At 36.0% G+C, this 17,972-nt stretch overlaps 1 protein-coding gene across 1 annotated transcript in view; it reads right to left on the reverse strand.

The window, feature by feature from the left end:
* Window positions 1-3,511: 3,511 nt before the first annotated feature.
* Window positions 3,512-17,972, reverse strand: part of LOC131150255 (protein TIC 22-like, chloroplastic) — a 43,964-nt gene continuing 29,503 nt past the window's right edge. Inside the window, exons 4-7 of the mRNA XM_058100862.1 lie at window positions 4,281-4,340; window positions 4,120-4,200; window positions 4,014-4,049; window positions 3,512-3,813 (exon numbers count right to left, since the gene is read on the reverse strand). Of these exons, the coding sequence (XP_057956845.1) occupies window positions 3,733-3,813; window positions 4,014-4,049; window positions 4,120-4,200; window positions 4,281-4,340 (258 nt within the window). The 3' untranslated portion in view covers window positions 3,512-3,732. The remainder of the gene's footprint in view (window positions 3,814-4,013; window positions 4,050-4,119; window positions 4,201-4,280; window positions 4,341-17,972) is intronic.

A 17,972-nucleotide genomic window follows, 5' to 3' on the forward strand; every position in this document is an offset into this window, starting at 1 on the left:
CTTAATTTTAAACCCTAACCAATTAGTTATCTAAGAAATGAGTTTTTGTGTAAAGTGCTGGTCCCTAGGGTCAGTCTATGGTCATTTTGAGTTTACATTCACATTTTGCAATTATTACAGACCAAATTAAAACAAAATGCAATACAATTGAAAGTAGATGTCTTCTTCTTTTGTCTTACTCTTCAAGCCTTATGGAATACGTCAGGATGTATGATCTTGAGGTCCTTCTGGCTTCCATTTTCCTTTTACCTCATGAGCATGTTAAAATATAGACATGTTCACACACTAAATGTACACATGAGATACAGACGTTTTATCAACAGCAAAACAGGAGGGATCAGACTCAAAAAGTCAACAACAACTTTATTGCACTCTCATAGAGAGAAGAGATGAACAAAGGGGGCTACTACTATTACCTATTTTCATCCGAGCTTATTTCGGACCCCTAATTTTTGAATTTTAAAAGGTCGGTATATTTTTGTGAGGTCTTAGAATCCAAATGGGACTGATTTTGTGTATAATGTCTCCAATTTTTGTGTTCAAATTCATTTTAATTGCAATTCAAGGAAAGGAGGAGAAAAATCCTAGAGGATATACTTTAAATTTTGGGAAAACTGCATATTCAAGAAAGAGGAGGAGGCTACACACGTTAAAGATTGGAAGGAGGCACATGTACAAGGAGATTCAAGGAAAGAACATAATATTATTCATTGGCCTTCTCATCTTGCTGATTTATTTTCTTCTTGAAGGAGAACACAAAAATACAACATTTTTATTTTTTCTTTGATGTTTATCTATTTTAGCTTGTAAAGTGTGAAGGATTAATGTGAATTTTGAATACTAGATCATATTTTTGAATGTTTTTGCATGTTAATGTCAAGATTAACCTATAATTTCTTCATGGTATGATTGAAATTGTGTGTATGAATGAAGAAGAGATTATTTGCAGCTTGGTTGTACTTTCAAATTCTCTTTTGTGTTCTATTATATGTATTTCATCATTGTGTTGGTCTTAAATCAAAGAGAGAAAATAGCATTTTAGAGGAGAATAAGATCAACTCGATACTTTTTTTTTTTAAAAAAAAAAAAAATTCTTGTTTTCTTTATTTATTACTATATAAATATTTCTAAAATAAAAATTGGTAGAAATCCATAATTTAGCTAAAAAATTTATTTTTTGTTATCTATTATTGTTATAATTGTTTTTTGTGCCTTAATTTTTTATTTAAAATTTCTATCTTGATTTTTAAGTTCTAGAGTTTTCTTATTTGTTTTTACATATTAGGGTTTTCTATTTGACTAATAAAATAAATCAATTAATCAAAAAGAGAAAAAAAATTTAATACATAAAGTTGATGTTGCTCTATTTCTTCTCTCTTTCTTTCTTTCTTTAGTAAGATTAGAATCTTGTGATTTAAAAAACTTTTATTTTGACTTTATGTAGTAGTCTTTTTATATTATAGTAACTTGATATAAATCTTAATTTCCTTATTTTCATTATTTAGACTATGAATCATAAAAATTGATAAATAAAAATATATATAAAATTGCTTTTTTAGCTATATTAATATTTGGTAATTTTATTTTCCTTATGTCCAGTTACTGTACATTCCTTATTACTTATGCTAGCTTCGGATTTAGATGTTGCTAATCTTATTTTTATTGTTATATTTTCTTTTGATTAGTGTGGTTAATTTATTAATAAATGATTTTTTAAAAAAAATTGAAATAATCAGACAATGGAGCCCAAAAGTTACCTCTAATGTTCTTCCTAAGATTCTTGAGGTAAGAAAAACCTTGAGTCTAATGAACCTTGAGTCTAATGAGGTAAGAAAAACCTTGAGTCTAATTAGGTACGCGATTGTCATAAGGTGAAACAATATTTGAAGGAAATGTGATCTCAAATCTAAAGAAGAATCAAAACCCTTACTTGATTAATATGTGCACATGCGAAGTTATTATACTGTTCGAAAGGACGAGTGTATAACTGATGCTAGTGTGTTCGTCTTAGGCAACCGCACTTTCAAACCTAACTTTGGTATTACAAACCATAATTATCAGTTATTTGGAACTAAGCTAGTATAGAAACCAACCAATGAAATAGTAATTAAATGAACTTAACCACACCTAAACAAAACAAAACAAAAAACGAAAAAAAAAAAAAAGTGCTAATGACAACTGCATAGAACCTTTAACACAACTAAACCTCATACTTCAATCATTCTTGAAATTGCCTAAACGAGCTAGGCCCATGAAACCTTCTTAATCAATTCAATCTCACTTCATATCCATGCGTTCAAATGCTATTGAAGAAACATTATAGAAATACAAATGCAAATCAAACTAAGCGCTCCAACTGTTAGAAGATGTTCGTTTAATCTTTGTGTTATGTAATGTGTAGCCAAATAATTAGTTACATCTTCAAAAAAAAAAAAAACTGACCTCAAAAAGAAAGGTGAATAGAGTCAAATTGTAATGAATATCGAACGAGTCTATCATGATTTAAATCAAGTTGTTGTCAGTACAAGAAATAAAAAACCTACTTGCAATCCCAAATTTGACTTGGTCAAGCAAAGGGCATATTTATATTTACTTTGCTAACCTTGCCAAACGCTGCCATTCTCCTCATCCCTCTCCTATTTTATTTCTAGTAACTTCCTTATTTCTCCCCCTTATGATTTATAGGACTCTATATTCTATTTGGCCCTATCTTGTAAGTCACCACTTATTTCAGTATCCTACATTTTTAGGGGCCAATTTGCATTAAAAAAATTCATAATTCCCACTCTAAAAACTATTTATTGAAATTAATAAATTGGCAAGCCTAGCAAAACATATCATGCTGCCAATTAACAAAGGTACAGTACAAATTATCAATATAGACAATATCTTTGATGATAGCCAAACTCGCCAATACAAATTTGGTGGCTATTTTTGACAGTATATTGCTGGGGTAAAAAAATTATCATACAACCTCGGAAAAATAAATTTAAATATTTTTTCAAGGTAAAAAATGGAATTGTTGGCATGGTCAAAACAAAATCCATTGAGCAATCAAACTACTATAATAGCATGGTGACCGATTGATATATGTATTATTAATATTATTTTATATATTTTTTATTCATCCTAGACACAAGTATAATAAGATCCCAAAATCATCTATCCATGCAAATTGATACGGATTTGAATAAAATTTAATACAATTTTATATTACATCTTTTCTAAATCCATACAAATTCAAATCTAAGACCTCCCAAGTATGGAATTAATTTCTTTCAAATTCATATAAATCTAAGTTTTAAGACTCGAAATCCACATTCCCAAACACTTTCTTAAAAAACAAGGCTCAACAAAAGTCTAACGTTGCGTTTGGGAGCATGAATTTTACACCTTGAATTTGGATTTAAGTTGATTTAGACAAATTTCAATATAATTTTATATTACATCTTATCCAAATCCAATATAAATCCAAATATAAATCCAAATTCAATAGTATGGAACTACATTCTTCAGCATCAAAAGAGAATAAATTTCATTTCTGACTGGTCTAGGATTGTTGCAATTTGCTATATCAGTTACATGGCAAAATTTCCACAGCCCACTCAAAAGTATTCAATTATACTGTATAATATAATGCCACATCAGAAAAGGAAAAACAAAACACTGTAACATCAAAAATCACACCCTTGAATTAGTCAAAATGCTGTCAACAATCCTTCTAAAATTTTCTCATAGCTGCGAGGGATCAGTTGAAACATCAAAACCAGGAGGGACAAATACGACATCATCCCACTTCGAAGTAGAACTATCCTGCAATGTTTTTTTTTGCATTTGTTTCAGATTTAGATTCTATATTTATATTTTGCTCTAGTCAATCGGACAGAAGAAAAAATTAAATTAAATCAAGATCTCAGCAACTAATACCAAACAATTAAACAATTCAGATCCCACTATTCGCAGGACGGAAAAAAAATTAAAATAAAAACCTAGATGAAAACATAGCTCCTTACCTTCATCCCCTTTATTATTTCCTCCAGAACAGCAACCTGTAAGACACAGCAAGATGGCGTCAGCAAAGATCTGCTCTCCAAGCAAAGATGCAATGAAAAACCATACCAGAATATCTCCTTGTCTTAAAGCAGGATTTAATTGCCTCTGCTGTTGCGAAGCTCTTAGTAAAGACTTTTCCAGGTCTTCCTAGAACACAGAAAGAAAGAACTGAAATAGTACTGCCCAAATGAAACGAATTAGCATCTCTTAACAGATTCTTCCCTGACCTTCCTGAAAAAAAGGGGGCGATATCTCTTGTCTTGGCTCTTCAATATTAAGCTCCTTGACTGAAAAGTTTAAAATAGATCAAAACACCAACACAGTAATTAAAGAGAAATTGAAAAGATAGCATCAGATATGATCAAACGAGACCACAGGACAAAACTCAAATCACAAGGCAGAACAAGTTCATTACCCAGAAAGCACCAACACTTCTGGAAGCCTAAGTGTTAGTGTCCGACACGTCAGATATCAACACCTGTGAAACACTCACCAAAACGTATTCGACATGCATTGGAAATTAATTATTTTATTTTTATCTTTGGACATTGCTGAGACACTTCTCAATATGGCAAGGACACCTCTGGGATACTTCTTGCACTGAAACAGTGTGATATGTTGCCCCCTTTTAATTCTGTTGAAGAATATTTTTAGAGTTTGAGACTAAGAGTTAAAGGGTTCTTTGACATTGAAGTGGTTGGATTTTGGAGCCCTAGCACCACTGTGCCAGCCTTATAGAGCACCACCAGACCATCCAACCCACAGAATTCCCCTCTTTCTAAGGTAATCACTAGTTTGCCACTATCTATTAATCTTTTTATATTTTTAATTCCTTGATGAGCCATGCCCATTGCCACTATCAGCCATTCCCTCGAGTTCTTTTTTTCTGTCATTGGATCAATATTCCATAACATGAATGTAGTTGATGATTGTATAAGTATAGTTTGGCAGTTTGTAAAATGTGTAATTGATAATTTCGGATGAATGGTGCTTATATTTCATTTTAAACTAAAATTACTCAAGTATTTGTCATCTAAAATGAAAAACATGCCTAAATATATATTTTTAATATTAGTTAATGTATCCATACTGTGTCGTATCAGCATTTTTTTAAATTGCCATATCTCCGTGTAAGTATCATGTCGTATTCGTGTCTCGTGTTGGTATCTGTGCTTCCTAGTTCATTACGCAGCCATGACATAAGACAGCTTTCCACTAGACAACTAATATGAGCATTAAGTTTGAACCCAAAATCCCTGCCAAGTCAACTTGCAGGATGTAATCTCGCAGCCCAATATAGATTTGGTTTTGGATTATGGTAGTTAAACATCTTTTTACCATGGTCACTACATCAAACCTAATTACATATTTAATGACGCACATGCTACACACCCTAAATCATGATACTCGACATACGTTACAAGATAAAAGGTATTGAAAAAATTGAGATGGACCCTAGCTGAAGCAAAACCCTCGGGCTCAAGCATGGCACAATCAGGGATGATGTGGATTGGAACAAAATTCACTGGTGGATACTAAAATTCTTAGTGGAGAGATGCTTCAAAGAACATTATTTCACGCTGCTTTCGTTGAGGCTTTAACCGTGCTCACTATGGGCAAACTATTGGTGTGCACTGGTTCCAGCAAATATCCACCATCAATCTGCGCTTGCACTAACAAAGATAGAACCATTTAACACTTTTAGAGAATGCAAAATTGCTCTAACCAAATTACTTCTTTGGTAGCAATGAAATAGTATTCTGATATGATTTGTTGAAGGTGATGAGACCAGTAGTAGAGATCTAGAATATCTAAATTTTCTAGATTATCTAGATTGAAACCTGAAAGTCAAATCCATGTCCTGTTTATGGACCCATTGGTGTCCCTTTAAACAGAAACCACCCCCCCCCCCCCCCCCCCGCGGGGCGGCTAAATACGCTTTGGACACGCCCCTTGACCTTTGGACACACCTCTACTATTTCGAAACTTGTCCAGCAGGATGGAGAAAGTAGACTGCCCCAATACTTGAAGGACAGAGCAAAACTTGGAGCCACGCATTCAATGGCATGGAGTTTTTCTTGTTTTACTATATATAAACAAGTTTGATTAAATTTATTGAGGCTCTCCAGAGCCAAGCTTAAATTAAGCCCAAAACTTTAAAATAGATTCCTTAATAAAATTGCAAGCTGTGCAATGTTCAGTTATTCAAACTAAGAAGAGTGAGCTCATAATCCCAAAGCGGAAGGGTCATGAAATAAATAAAAAAATTCTGGCAACCATACTCCAAAGTTCTAGCAACAATACATGTCATATGACTAATACACATCATGCTCTAATAAAAAATAAAAATTTCAAAATGCATGTAAAGTAATTTCAGATTCCGTGCACATCTGATATTAGCAATAGCTACCAACAGACGAATGCAAGATACGCAGGACCAACTAGAAGTGGGACATGAAGTACACAAAATTTCAGGCACAAATATGCATGTGCGTGTGGAGGCAAACTACATTCAACATATATCCAGCATGCTCTTTCACAAGTTATGCATCCATTGTGCTCCCTCCCTCCATCCCTACCTACATTCAACATATACCCACTGTGCTTCTCCCCATATATTGGGGTTCTACCTCATGCAGAGAACTCTCTCACAAACCTGCTCTCTCACAAAAAGTCCTGAAATTGAATCCTTATGGCTGTGAGGATGGGGCTACATGACTGGGTGTTGCAGTGAATTGATGGTTATAGTGCTAGAACTAGGATGAGGAAAAGGGATAATGATGATCAGAGGGCTTGAAGCAGAGGAGTTTTGAGGATGAGAGATTTCCTGGTGGTTCGTGGTGCTTCTGCTACTTTGTCTTTCCTATTATAGAAACACGACCTTTTGTTCTTTTTTTCTTTTTCTTTTGAAGCTTGATCTTTGGATTAAGGGGATCTCAACTTGTAGAGACAACAATGGGAGGGGGGGGGGTGTTATTATAGTGGTAGCAAGTGAGGATTTGTAGCTGGAAGAATGTGCTCAATAACAATATGATCTAGCACAACAAAGGAGAAAGAGAAAATATCAAGAAATAGAATGATTAGTGAGAGAAAATAGAGAAAGAAGTAAGAATAAATAGAGAAGAGAAATAGAAAAAGAGAGCTGAGAAAATGAGGAGGAAGAGGCAGGTGAGGGGAGACAACATAGCTCAAGGCAAATTCAATTAATCTATTCAAATTAATTATCCAATATATCCACAAGCCTATAAAATGGCAACTAAGAAACTTTGAAGACCAAACAACAAAAAATTACAAATTAAACTAAAAGTAATTTGTAAATGCATGAAATTACAGCTCTGAACTAGATTGTAGAATTGACCTTCTTTGACCAATAATTGTCAGTTTTTCATTGATTGAGATGTCACACGGCATTCTCTTATTGGAGGATGACATCTCACACCTTTTTTGCCCGTCCCTCATAAATACCCACAATCATTCTTCAGTGGGGATCTTTTTGGGCATTTAAGCTCTCTCTCCTCATCTCTCTCTCTCCCCACCCCGCTCACTTTGGATTCCCACTAGTTCAACGTATCTCTTCATCCGTGAGAACACCGTCACTAGTCACCATCTATGAGCTAAATCTTCTTAGCAATTGCTTAATTCAACTCCACCATCCATCCCAGCAAGCTTGTCACCCTACAGCTTGCCTGTCTCTAGTATTTCTCACCCAAGTCCTTGGAATGGATTCAGCCGCCACTAATCGTACAATGGGTATACCTAATTTCTTTTTGGCTCTCCAATATTCTCAAATTCTACCTTATGTCATTGTTGCTAATGGGTCTACTATTGCCATTAAGGGAATAGGGATGCTCTTTCCTCCGTTTTGTATATTCGCAAGTTACTTTTTAATATTATGTCAGTTAGCAAGATTACCAAATCTATGAATTGTTCAATAACATTGTTTCCTAATTCTATAGTCATTCAAGATTTGAAGACGAGGAAAACGATTGGCAGAGGACATGACGTTGGTGGACTTTACCACCTTGAGTTGCTATATTTTGTTGCTGCTACACAACTCAAAATCCACTACAGTTTTTATTATCCTTTATTGGAAAATTCAAAGCACTCCTACTTTGAGTTGTGTTTGGTCTTGAGTGTGAGTCTTCTTAGTTGGGAAAGCATCATCGTATTCCATTTGCTTCCTGAGTCAATTTAACAAGCAACAAGCCTCTAGCGCTAGTCCATGTTGATGTCTGGGGTCCTAGTTGGGTTGTGTACAAGTTGGGTTACTGATACTTCGAAACTTTTGTTGATGATGATTCAAGGATGACTTGACACTATTTAATGAAAGATCATTATGAGTCATTTCCTATCTTTTGTGCCTTTTTCTATGAAATAAACTCAATTTGGTTTGCAAGTTCAAATACTTCACAGTGATAAAGCTAAAGAGTACTTCAGTACCCAATTCACTATTTATATGACTTAACCTTGCACTATTCATCAGCCATCCTGTTCCAGAAAAGGGGTTGTAGAAAGGGAAAATAGACATATCCTTGAAGCCACTCATATCTTACTTTATCATATCCATGTTCCTAAAGTGTTTTGGAGTGATATTGCGCTCACTACGTGCTATCTTATCAACAAAATGCCGCCCTCTATTCTTGGTGGAAAAATCCTTACTTTTTTCTCTCCCCAAATGCTCCTTTGTTCTTTTTACCTCCCTGTATATTCAAGTGTGTCCTTTGTTTATCAGCTCACCCAACAAGGTGGATGGATCCTTGTGCTATAAAATGGGTCTTTCTAGGCTACTCCTGCACTCAATAAGGATGCCGTTATAGTCCTACTCTATATTGTTTTTTATGTCACCTTCTTTAAGGCAACATCGTGCTATTCTATGTCCTTGAATGCTTCTAACCTTAATGAATCTCTTCCTTTGCCTAATCTTCCATATTCTATTTATTATATATGGCCAGTCATCCAAGCAAGCCTTCATGTAGTTCAAGTCATTCTCGTCGCCTCAATCATCCTAATTTGCAAGTGCATTCACAATGGCACCTCAAGGAAGGAGAGTCTCTTCAAGCTTGTACTGCTACACCTTTGGTTTCCTTGTTTGATGATCACAGTTCCCACAATGTTGATCCTATCATTGCTGCCTGAAAAGGTAAATGCACATGTACATAGCATCCCAATGTTAACTTTGTTTGCTATGACTTCTTGTCACCTTTATAATGTTGTTTTGTTAGTAGTCTATCTTCAATTGTTGTTCCTAAATTTGTTTCTAAAGCCTTAGCCTATTCTAGTTGGAGGACTACAATGGTTGAACAGATGCATGCATTACAAGAAAACAATACTTGGGAATTGGTATCTCTTCCCAATCTGTGGTTGGTATTTGTTGCATATATATGTGAAAATCAATCCTAATGGTTTTGTTCCTTGTTTGAAGGCCCATCTTGTTGCTAAGGTATATATTCAAGTGTACAATTTGGAATATTTAGACACATTATACTTGGCCGCCAAACTTGCCTTAGTATGTTGTTCATCTCTTTAGCCACCACTTGTCACTAGCCTCTACATTAGTTAGATGTGAAGAATGCCTTTCTCTATGGTGAGCTTCAAGAGAAAGTCTGTATGGCTCCACATGGTTTTGTTGCTCAAGAGGAGTCAAGCTTAGTGTGTCAACTCAAGAAGTCATTATATGGTTTAAAAGTCTCCCAAAGCATGTTATGGTTGATTTAATGTAGTACTTGAGTTTTGCCCCAAACGGTGTGCAATATATAACTCTATATTTTATCGTCATACTTCATATAGTAGGATTCAACTTATTGTGTATGTGAATAATATTATGGCTCATGGTGATGATGATCAACATATCCAAAGGCTAAAGCTAAAGCATTTTAGAGTAAGTTTCAGACCAAAGATTTGGGACCATTTAAGTACTTCTTGGATATAGAAATATCTAGATCTCATACAGGAATAGTTTGTCACAAAGGAAGTATGTTCTTGATCTTTCAGATGAGATTGGGCTATTAGGATCCACTTATTGCACGTACAAATCCTAACAGTAAGGTAGTGCCAAACATGGGTGACTTATTGCCAATCTAGGACAATACCGAAGACTTATTGGAAAGTTGAATTATCTAACAATCACTTCATCGGATATATCTTCTGCAACAAGTGTTGTAAGTCAATTTCTTGTTTCTCCAAGAACAAGTCACTAGGATAAAAATAATTTGCATCTTCAGATATCTCAAAGGCGCACTTAGGAGAGGTCTCTTATATTAGGAACGGTGTCACACTTATATTCAAGGATATACACATGTAGATTGGGTCAGGTAACCTTCCAACAAAAGATTCACAATCGGGTACTATATCTTTGTTGGTGGTAATTTGTTTTTTGGAAGAGTAAGAAACAGACTGTGGTGGCCTAGCCGAATCAAGTGTTGAATTAGAGAATAAGGCCATGGCTCACACTACATGTGAATTTGTTTGGTTGAAGAACATGTTGAAAGAACTGCGTTTTCCACAATCTTAGTACAAGGAGTTGATGTGTGATAATCAAGCTGCCATTCATATGCCTCCAACCCAGCATTAGCAGACAAAACATATTGAAGTTGATTGTTATTTTGTTTGAGAGAAACTTGTCCAGAAGGCCATTACAACAACTCATGTGAAGCTTGATTTGCAGCTTTCTCTAATTTATGCACTAAAGCCTTGTGGGTGCTCACGCTAAATTCATTTGTAACAAGCTAGGAGCCTATGGTATCTATGCTCAAGCTTGAGGGGAATGGTTATTTTGGTCATTTGGCATTATTAGTGTGCTATTGTTATATTAGTAAACATGAGTTGGTAAGGGTATTATGGTCATTGCCATATATTTGACATTGACATATACTATAAATAAAGGAGAGAACCATGGTGGTTATTTTGTCTTCCATTTTACTCAATACTACAAAATTATTAATTTGTGCAACAAGAATATTCCTCCCCTCTCAAGAATCCCCTCCACATAATTAGAAGAAAATAACTAAAACTCCTTCAACAAATAATAAATCGCTAATTTCCTGGAACGCCTCTTATAAAAATGCTTAAAAGGCAGCGCAAATGGTCCTCCATCAATATGCCTTTGCAAAAGAAGGAAGGTCTGCACCTCCTAAGAATCTAAGATTTAATTGGCTTAAACTCAAGCTTTAATCTAGAGAGAGGCTCTTTTTCTTTCTTTTTTTTTAATATGATAAAAGAGGCAATATTAGATAGGGAAAAGGAAGGTACAACGTGCAAGGATAAAGAGTCCACCAAAAAACAACAAAAAAAAAATAAAAAGGGGGAAAAATCAAAAGTTACAAAATAAAACTAGACAATATTAATATTAACCAAGGAAACTCCTTTTCAAACCCTTTCCATCATAATTTACCAACTCTTTGAATTCGCTAATTCCCTTTTACCCTCATCTTTCAATTGTTTCCACCATCCAAACGCACTTCATTTACTCCAATATCAGTCAACTTTAAATCCATTTTATCCAAAAGAGCTTGAGCTTCTAACTCCTCAAGAATCTCCCCCATGGAAGTAGGCAAAATTCCATCCCTATGCTATAAATTGATAACCAACCCGTCATTATCAAAGAAGACATTCCCTCCAAACCTTCCAGCAGGGGAGGATTAACATAAGATAAATCCCCTACTTCGTCGCAAGAATCAAAAACGTATCCATAGAATTTTCAAATCTCATCCAACAAGCCCCCACCATAGTCAAACTCACTAATATTATCACTTTCTGAATATGAAAAATCCCTCTATTTCTTTACCTCCTTTTCTTTTCTTGCCCCATTGCTACACTGAACCTCCTTTGCAAGAGATTCATCCACTATACTAAGTTCTCCTTTAGAATCTCTCCTTAAAATCTTTGCCAATGTGTCACCAGAATTTTCTCTCTTCAAACACCTTCCTCATCTCAGCACCCATACAAGCCGCCTTTCAATGAGCATACACTCTACTTCCCTCAAATATGTTAAAATTAGGACAAAAGAGGTCAGCAACACCCCCCCCCCCCCCCCCCCAACAAAAAAAAAAAAAAAAGCAAGTTCTAGATTTTTACTCCTTTCCACATTTTAAACCCTCTTCAACACCAAGTCGCATTTTTAACACAATGATCCAGTTTTGACTCTGAACTGCTAATATTCTAGATTTGATTCAAAGCTCGCTTAGCTCGATCTGTAACTTGGATTAGTCGAGAGTGGAACTGGATTCCATTATCGAAGGCAATAGAATCCTCCATCCCACTACTTATCTCCTAAATTCTAGGGACTAAAATCTGGGCCTTCCCATTATTGGGATCTGACAAGGAATTACCTTATCCTCACTTCCCCAACCAACAAGAAGACTACCACCATGATCCTTTAGTGTGGAGCCCAACGAATGAGATCCTCCCTTAAGACTCCTCATTAGAGTCAAACTCAAACTTACCTAAACCTTGGGCTTGCTCAAATAAATGGCCCAATTTAGATAGGAGAAGATGTACCTCCTTTTTCAAATTAATTGAGCTAGGTACAAAATGAGAAACATACCACCCGACCCTCTCCTCTTCACAATCTCCTCTTCCAACGCAACCTTAGTTGCCTCTAAGAGAAACGCAACCCCCTCCAAAACCCTAGCTTCCTTATCATTCGATTCCAATTGATTAGCGATGACATCCAACCTTTGAAAGCCCAAGTTCCTTCATCTAAAACACACCTCCACACCTACAACAACTCTCTTTTGTTCTAACCAACATACCTCAACTTCTAGACGGATCTTGACAACTACAACCCTAGCATTTGCCTTTATTGCCTTCCAACACCACCTCACTCCACGATTTGGTATGTGAAGGGCCATCTACAATCAAACCTCCAAAATCCTTCAAAAATTCCTTTGCTAACTTGCGAAAGTCACTCATGAAGCTTTGCCATCTATCTCCCTTTACATTGCTAGGAATGAACACTGAAAATCTCTTACCTTAACACTCAAACCCTAACCCCAAGATTTTTCCCACATTCATCCACCTGTTTGACAGCCAGTATATTGTGATATCCTTATGAATACTTCGAAAATCCTTTTCCATCCAATCAAAGACCAACAACCCATTAGCAAACCATGTTGCAGCCTTTTTTTATAAGCCAACCCACCTATTATAAACAACATTGTTCTCAACCTTGAGAAGAGAGGACATCCCCCCCGACCTTGTCCAAGTGCAGACCAAAGGACTTTCCTTCGATCTATATCGTTCGGTTCAACATAGCCCACAACAAGAGGCTCCATAGCACCATATGCATGAGGGGGAGAGATCCGGTTGAGCGGGAGAGAGTGAGAGAGAGACATCATTGCAACCACTCATTGTCTTGAGAGAGGCTTGATCACAATCATGTTTTCTCTCTTTTTGCATAACTATAACATCATAAGGTAACTCCATAATTGCATTACTCTTCAAATGCTTTTCAAAATAATACAAAGCACTGTGACATTTTTATCATATTGTTGTAATTGGAAATATTCAACTAACGCATCATACATGCAAGTCAAATCACAAGAATATTCCTCCTACTTATCATTTTGCTTTAGCGATGGATAAACTGACTAGGAGTATCAAAAATGAGGTTCCATGGTGTTTGTTGTTTGTAGATGATATTGTCTTAATTAATGAAATTAAGGGTGGAGTAGAATCTAAGTTAAATTATGCAGAGAAGATCTAGAATCTAGAGGCCTTAGAATAAGCAGAAGTAAGATAGAATATATGAAATGTAATTTTAGTCATAATAGGAAGAATATTGGAGACAAAGTTAAACTCGATGACTAAGAAATCAATGCACTAGTAGACTTCAATACCTTGGATTCATTATGCAAGCTGAAGGAGAAATTGAAGATGTAATGCATAGAGTTAAAGCAGGTTGAAGTGGAGAAGTGCTTCGAGTGTGCTTTGTGATCATGGAATACCCTTAAAATTAAAAAGGAAGTTTTATAGGAATACTCTCAATATGAATTAGAATGGTGGGCAACTAAGAAATAGCATATTCCAAAAGTAAAAGTTGTCGAGATGAGAATGCTAAGGTGGATGAGTGGTATAACATTAAAATATAAATTAAGAAATGAACATTTTTGCGGTAAGTTAGGCATAGCTCTTATAGAAGATAAGATAAGGGAGGGAAAACTCAAATGGTTTAAACACTTGCAACATAGGTCATATAGTGTGCTGATGAAGAAGAGTGAGTTAATTACCGTGAGGGGTAGTAAAAGGGGAAGGGGTAGACCTAAAATAACTTGGAATGAGATAGTAAGGATTTAATAGCCCTGAATTTGTCGAAAGAAATTGTCCATATGATCACATTACTTGACAGAAAAGGATTCATGTAGTTGACCCCACCTAGTGGGACTTAAGGCTTCATTTGTTGTTGTTGTTGCTATTGTTGTTGTTGTAGAATTTCAGAGCAAGCTAAGGACCTTAGCATCTTCTCATTGCTATTCAGCAATAATTTTAGCATCATCTTTACATGGGAAGGCAATTAAGTGACTTTGTTTATTTGGGTCGGACATATGTCTCTCATTTGTTCCTTCATTGTAATAATTTATATGGACAATCTGGGGAGAATTGAGTCCATCTAAAATCAGCAAAGGATCTATTGGCCATCTCTTTTTCAGGTTTGAGAGGAGTAGAGATTGGCTTGATTTTATTGTGTTATGTGGAACAATTTATTTGGACTGTTTGACAAGAATTGTGTGTCCTAAGTCATCCCAAGTCAGTGGAACATATATTAGCCATCTATTTTGAGTTTTGGGAGGAATAGACATGTTTAGCATTGTGGAGATGTTGGCTTTTTGTGGTGCTATGAAGGATTCTGTTGGAATGAAATGCACGCATATTCACGGGAAAGAAGATGTCTTCAACTATCCTTTGCAAAGGATTCATCAGTTGGCCTTGTCATGTGCCTTTGTAGCTGGTTGTTTCAAAGGATTGTCTTGTGCAGACTTACAGCAAGATTGGAGGGCAGGTGATGTTTTGATATTTCCTCTTGTTGTTCATCTACATTCTAAGGAGGATTTCTTATGCTCCCTTTTTTACTTTCTCTTCTCATTAATAAAACGACTTTTTTTAATCTAAAAAAATATTAAAAGCTGCCATTTAACTCATATGCTGCCTATTGGGGGGAGTATATTAGTAGCTGCTTTTTTGACATGGTCAAAAACAATGACCAAATGGTAAATAACAAGAAGAAGACAACACGCAGGCTAATACTTGCAATCACAATTATTACAGGGGACATTCCACAAACAGCTGTTAAACAACTCCAATTATGCCAACTTCAGAAGGATCAGCCAACAAAGCATCTTCAACCAGTCCAGAGGTTATGAAAGCAGTATGCAAAACACCAGAACAATAATTAAATCAATTCAGATATCAAACTGCTCTCCACACACAGCACAGCAGTGCACCTGTATTTTGGATAAGAGAAATTTATTAACAGAACAGAATGCAATTAAAAGGCATGGAGAATGAATGATCTCCAAAAAAAAAAAAAATTGCAAACAATACAAAGCAAGCTAGACTGGCCTCCAATCTCTTTGAAGGTCAGACAGAAACAGCCCCCAGAAACAACCAAAAGAGAAAGCCCAAACAGACGCCAAAAATATTGCTACATCTCATAATGAGGCCTAGATCTAGGATGACCCCATAAAGTTCTAGAATTCCTCTCAAACTAAAGAGTCCACAGGAAAAAACCGTATGGCATCATAACATCTTTCCATTCCTGCTCTTCCTAAAACCCCAAAATCCACAAGTAAATGATCCCCTACACTCCTGCACTCCACCCATGCTTCAAATAGTATACTGTCTGACAGTGGAGGAAAAGATGAATGATGATTTCATCAGATTCACGACACATACAACAGATATCAAGACTAAGAGACTAGTAGGATCTTCTTATTTGAAGCAAATCCTGTGTGTTAACCCTATCGAGCATTGAGAATCACAGTCCGGATGAAAGCCTGAATCTTAAAGAGAACCTTTGCCTTCCAAATAATTTGGCTTGGAGAAAGGTTGGGAGAAAGAATTTTCAAGAGGTGAAATAAAAAGGATTTGAAAGTGTAAAGACTTACGGAATCACCCTCCCAAAGCCTCTCATCCCACCATTAGATGTAGCAAACTGATCTTGAGCAGTAAGCAAGGTGGATAGCTCATTGACCATCATTGAGATTCCTAAAAGGATGAAAATCTCAAGAAAGAGACTCCCCCCTCAAAAGAAAATAAAGGGCTGATGGGTGCATTGTGAAGGGAATAAAGCTTAAACAAACGAGGCACCATCATCTCTAAAGAACTCTCACCTGCCCAAGCATCCTCCATAACTATACCCTGTTACCAATACCCACTCTAAAGCAGGGGAAAAGGAAAGAGAAGGCAAGCAACTTGGGAGGCAAATTTTCAAGAATTTTCCTGAGAAACAATCCCATTTCCTTTAGTAGCCCACCAATTCCCGATGAAGCCCACACTTCCGATCACCATGTGTCAAAGGGAGTTAACCTCAACGGGGAGCCTCCGCAACCATTTACGTATTTGGAAAGCACATTACCGAGCCCCAATCTCCCTTTGGGGTTAGGATGCCTAACTAACTCTCTGTAAGGTGATGCTCTCAATTGTTCTAGCCGCTATCAGACCAAAAAAATTCACTAAAACTCATAAGAATCTTGGCAACACTCATGGACACCCAAAAAAGGGACAAGAAATAAGCTGGGATCTAAGAAACATCTACATTTCAGGAAGCTTAATCAAAATCATGTCAGATAGCAACACCTACCGCTACCTGACACTCATGTCAAAAATTAATTGATTTACTTTTATTTTTAGACACAGCTGGAGTCTAAAGACACTTTCCAACACTTCTTGACATAGCAAGGACACCTTGAGACACTTCTTGCACTGAAACTTCGTGTTTTGTTGCCCCTTTTAATTCTATTAACAAAACCCAACTAAGAATTTGAGGAAAAGTCAAGAGACTAGGAGTCAAGAAATTCTGGCATTGAAGTGGTTGGACTTTGGAGCCCTAAAGCCACTACAACATCCTTGTAGAGCACCACAAACCTCCCAATCCCCTAGAATCACCCCCCCCCCCCCTAAAGCCATTGCCAATTTGCCACCCTACTAATCTTTTTTTTCTTTTTCAAAAATTTCTGTATGAACCCTACCCTACCCTTTTGTCCACATCAGCCATGCCCTTGAGTTGTTTTTTGTTTGTCTGACCATATGCTATAATATGAACGTAGTTGATGATCATGGAAGTGTAGATGGTAAAATTTGTAACTGATAATTTTGCATTAATGAGCTTATATTTCATTTCAAGTCAAAATTACCACAAAATTTTGTAAACTAAAAGGAAAAATATGCCTATACATAAATGCATACATACACACATACATACATATATATATACCTCCCTCACTACTGTGTTGGCCACAAGAGAAAATATGCATATATATATATATATATATATCCTCTCTCTCTCTCTCTCTCTCTCTCTCTATACATATATGTGTGTGCATGTGTGTATATATATACCCCAAGAGAAAAGATGCATATATATATATATATATATATATATATATATATATATATCCCCCACTCTCTCTATCTCTCTGGACACAGGCATTCTGTTTGGCCCTAGCATGGTGAATAATATAACATGGATGCTCTTTCTTCGTTCTTTAACCTAAATTACCCCATCAAACTTTTCTCTTTTGCTTCTCCTCCTCGCTCTCTTGTTATTCTCTGTTCAAACCATTTGTTTCTTCTTATTGAAACCCAAAGTTTTTTCTGTTTGTTTTTCCATCACCTCTTTGTTCATCCCACGATAAAGAGCCGTTTGTCTCTTTCTTTTGAATTCCAAAATTAGAGTAGTTCCGTTTCTTTCTCTTGTAAATCCA

The sequence above is a fragment of the Malania oleifera genome, chromosome 3, assembly GCF_029873635.1.
Source record: "Malania oleifera isolate guangnan ecotype guangnan chromosome 3, ASM2987363v1, whole genome shotgun sequence".
In the NCBI taxonomy this organism is placed as follows: domain Eukaryota; kingdom Viridiplantae; phylum Streptophyta; class Magnoliopsida; order Santalales; family Ximeniaceae; genus Malania; species Malania oleifera.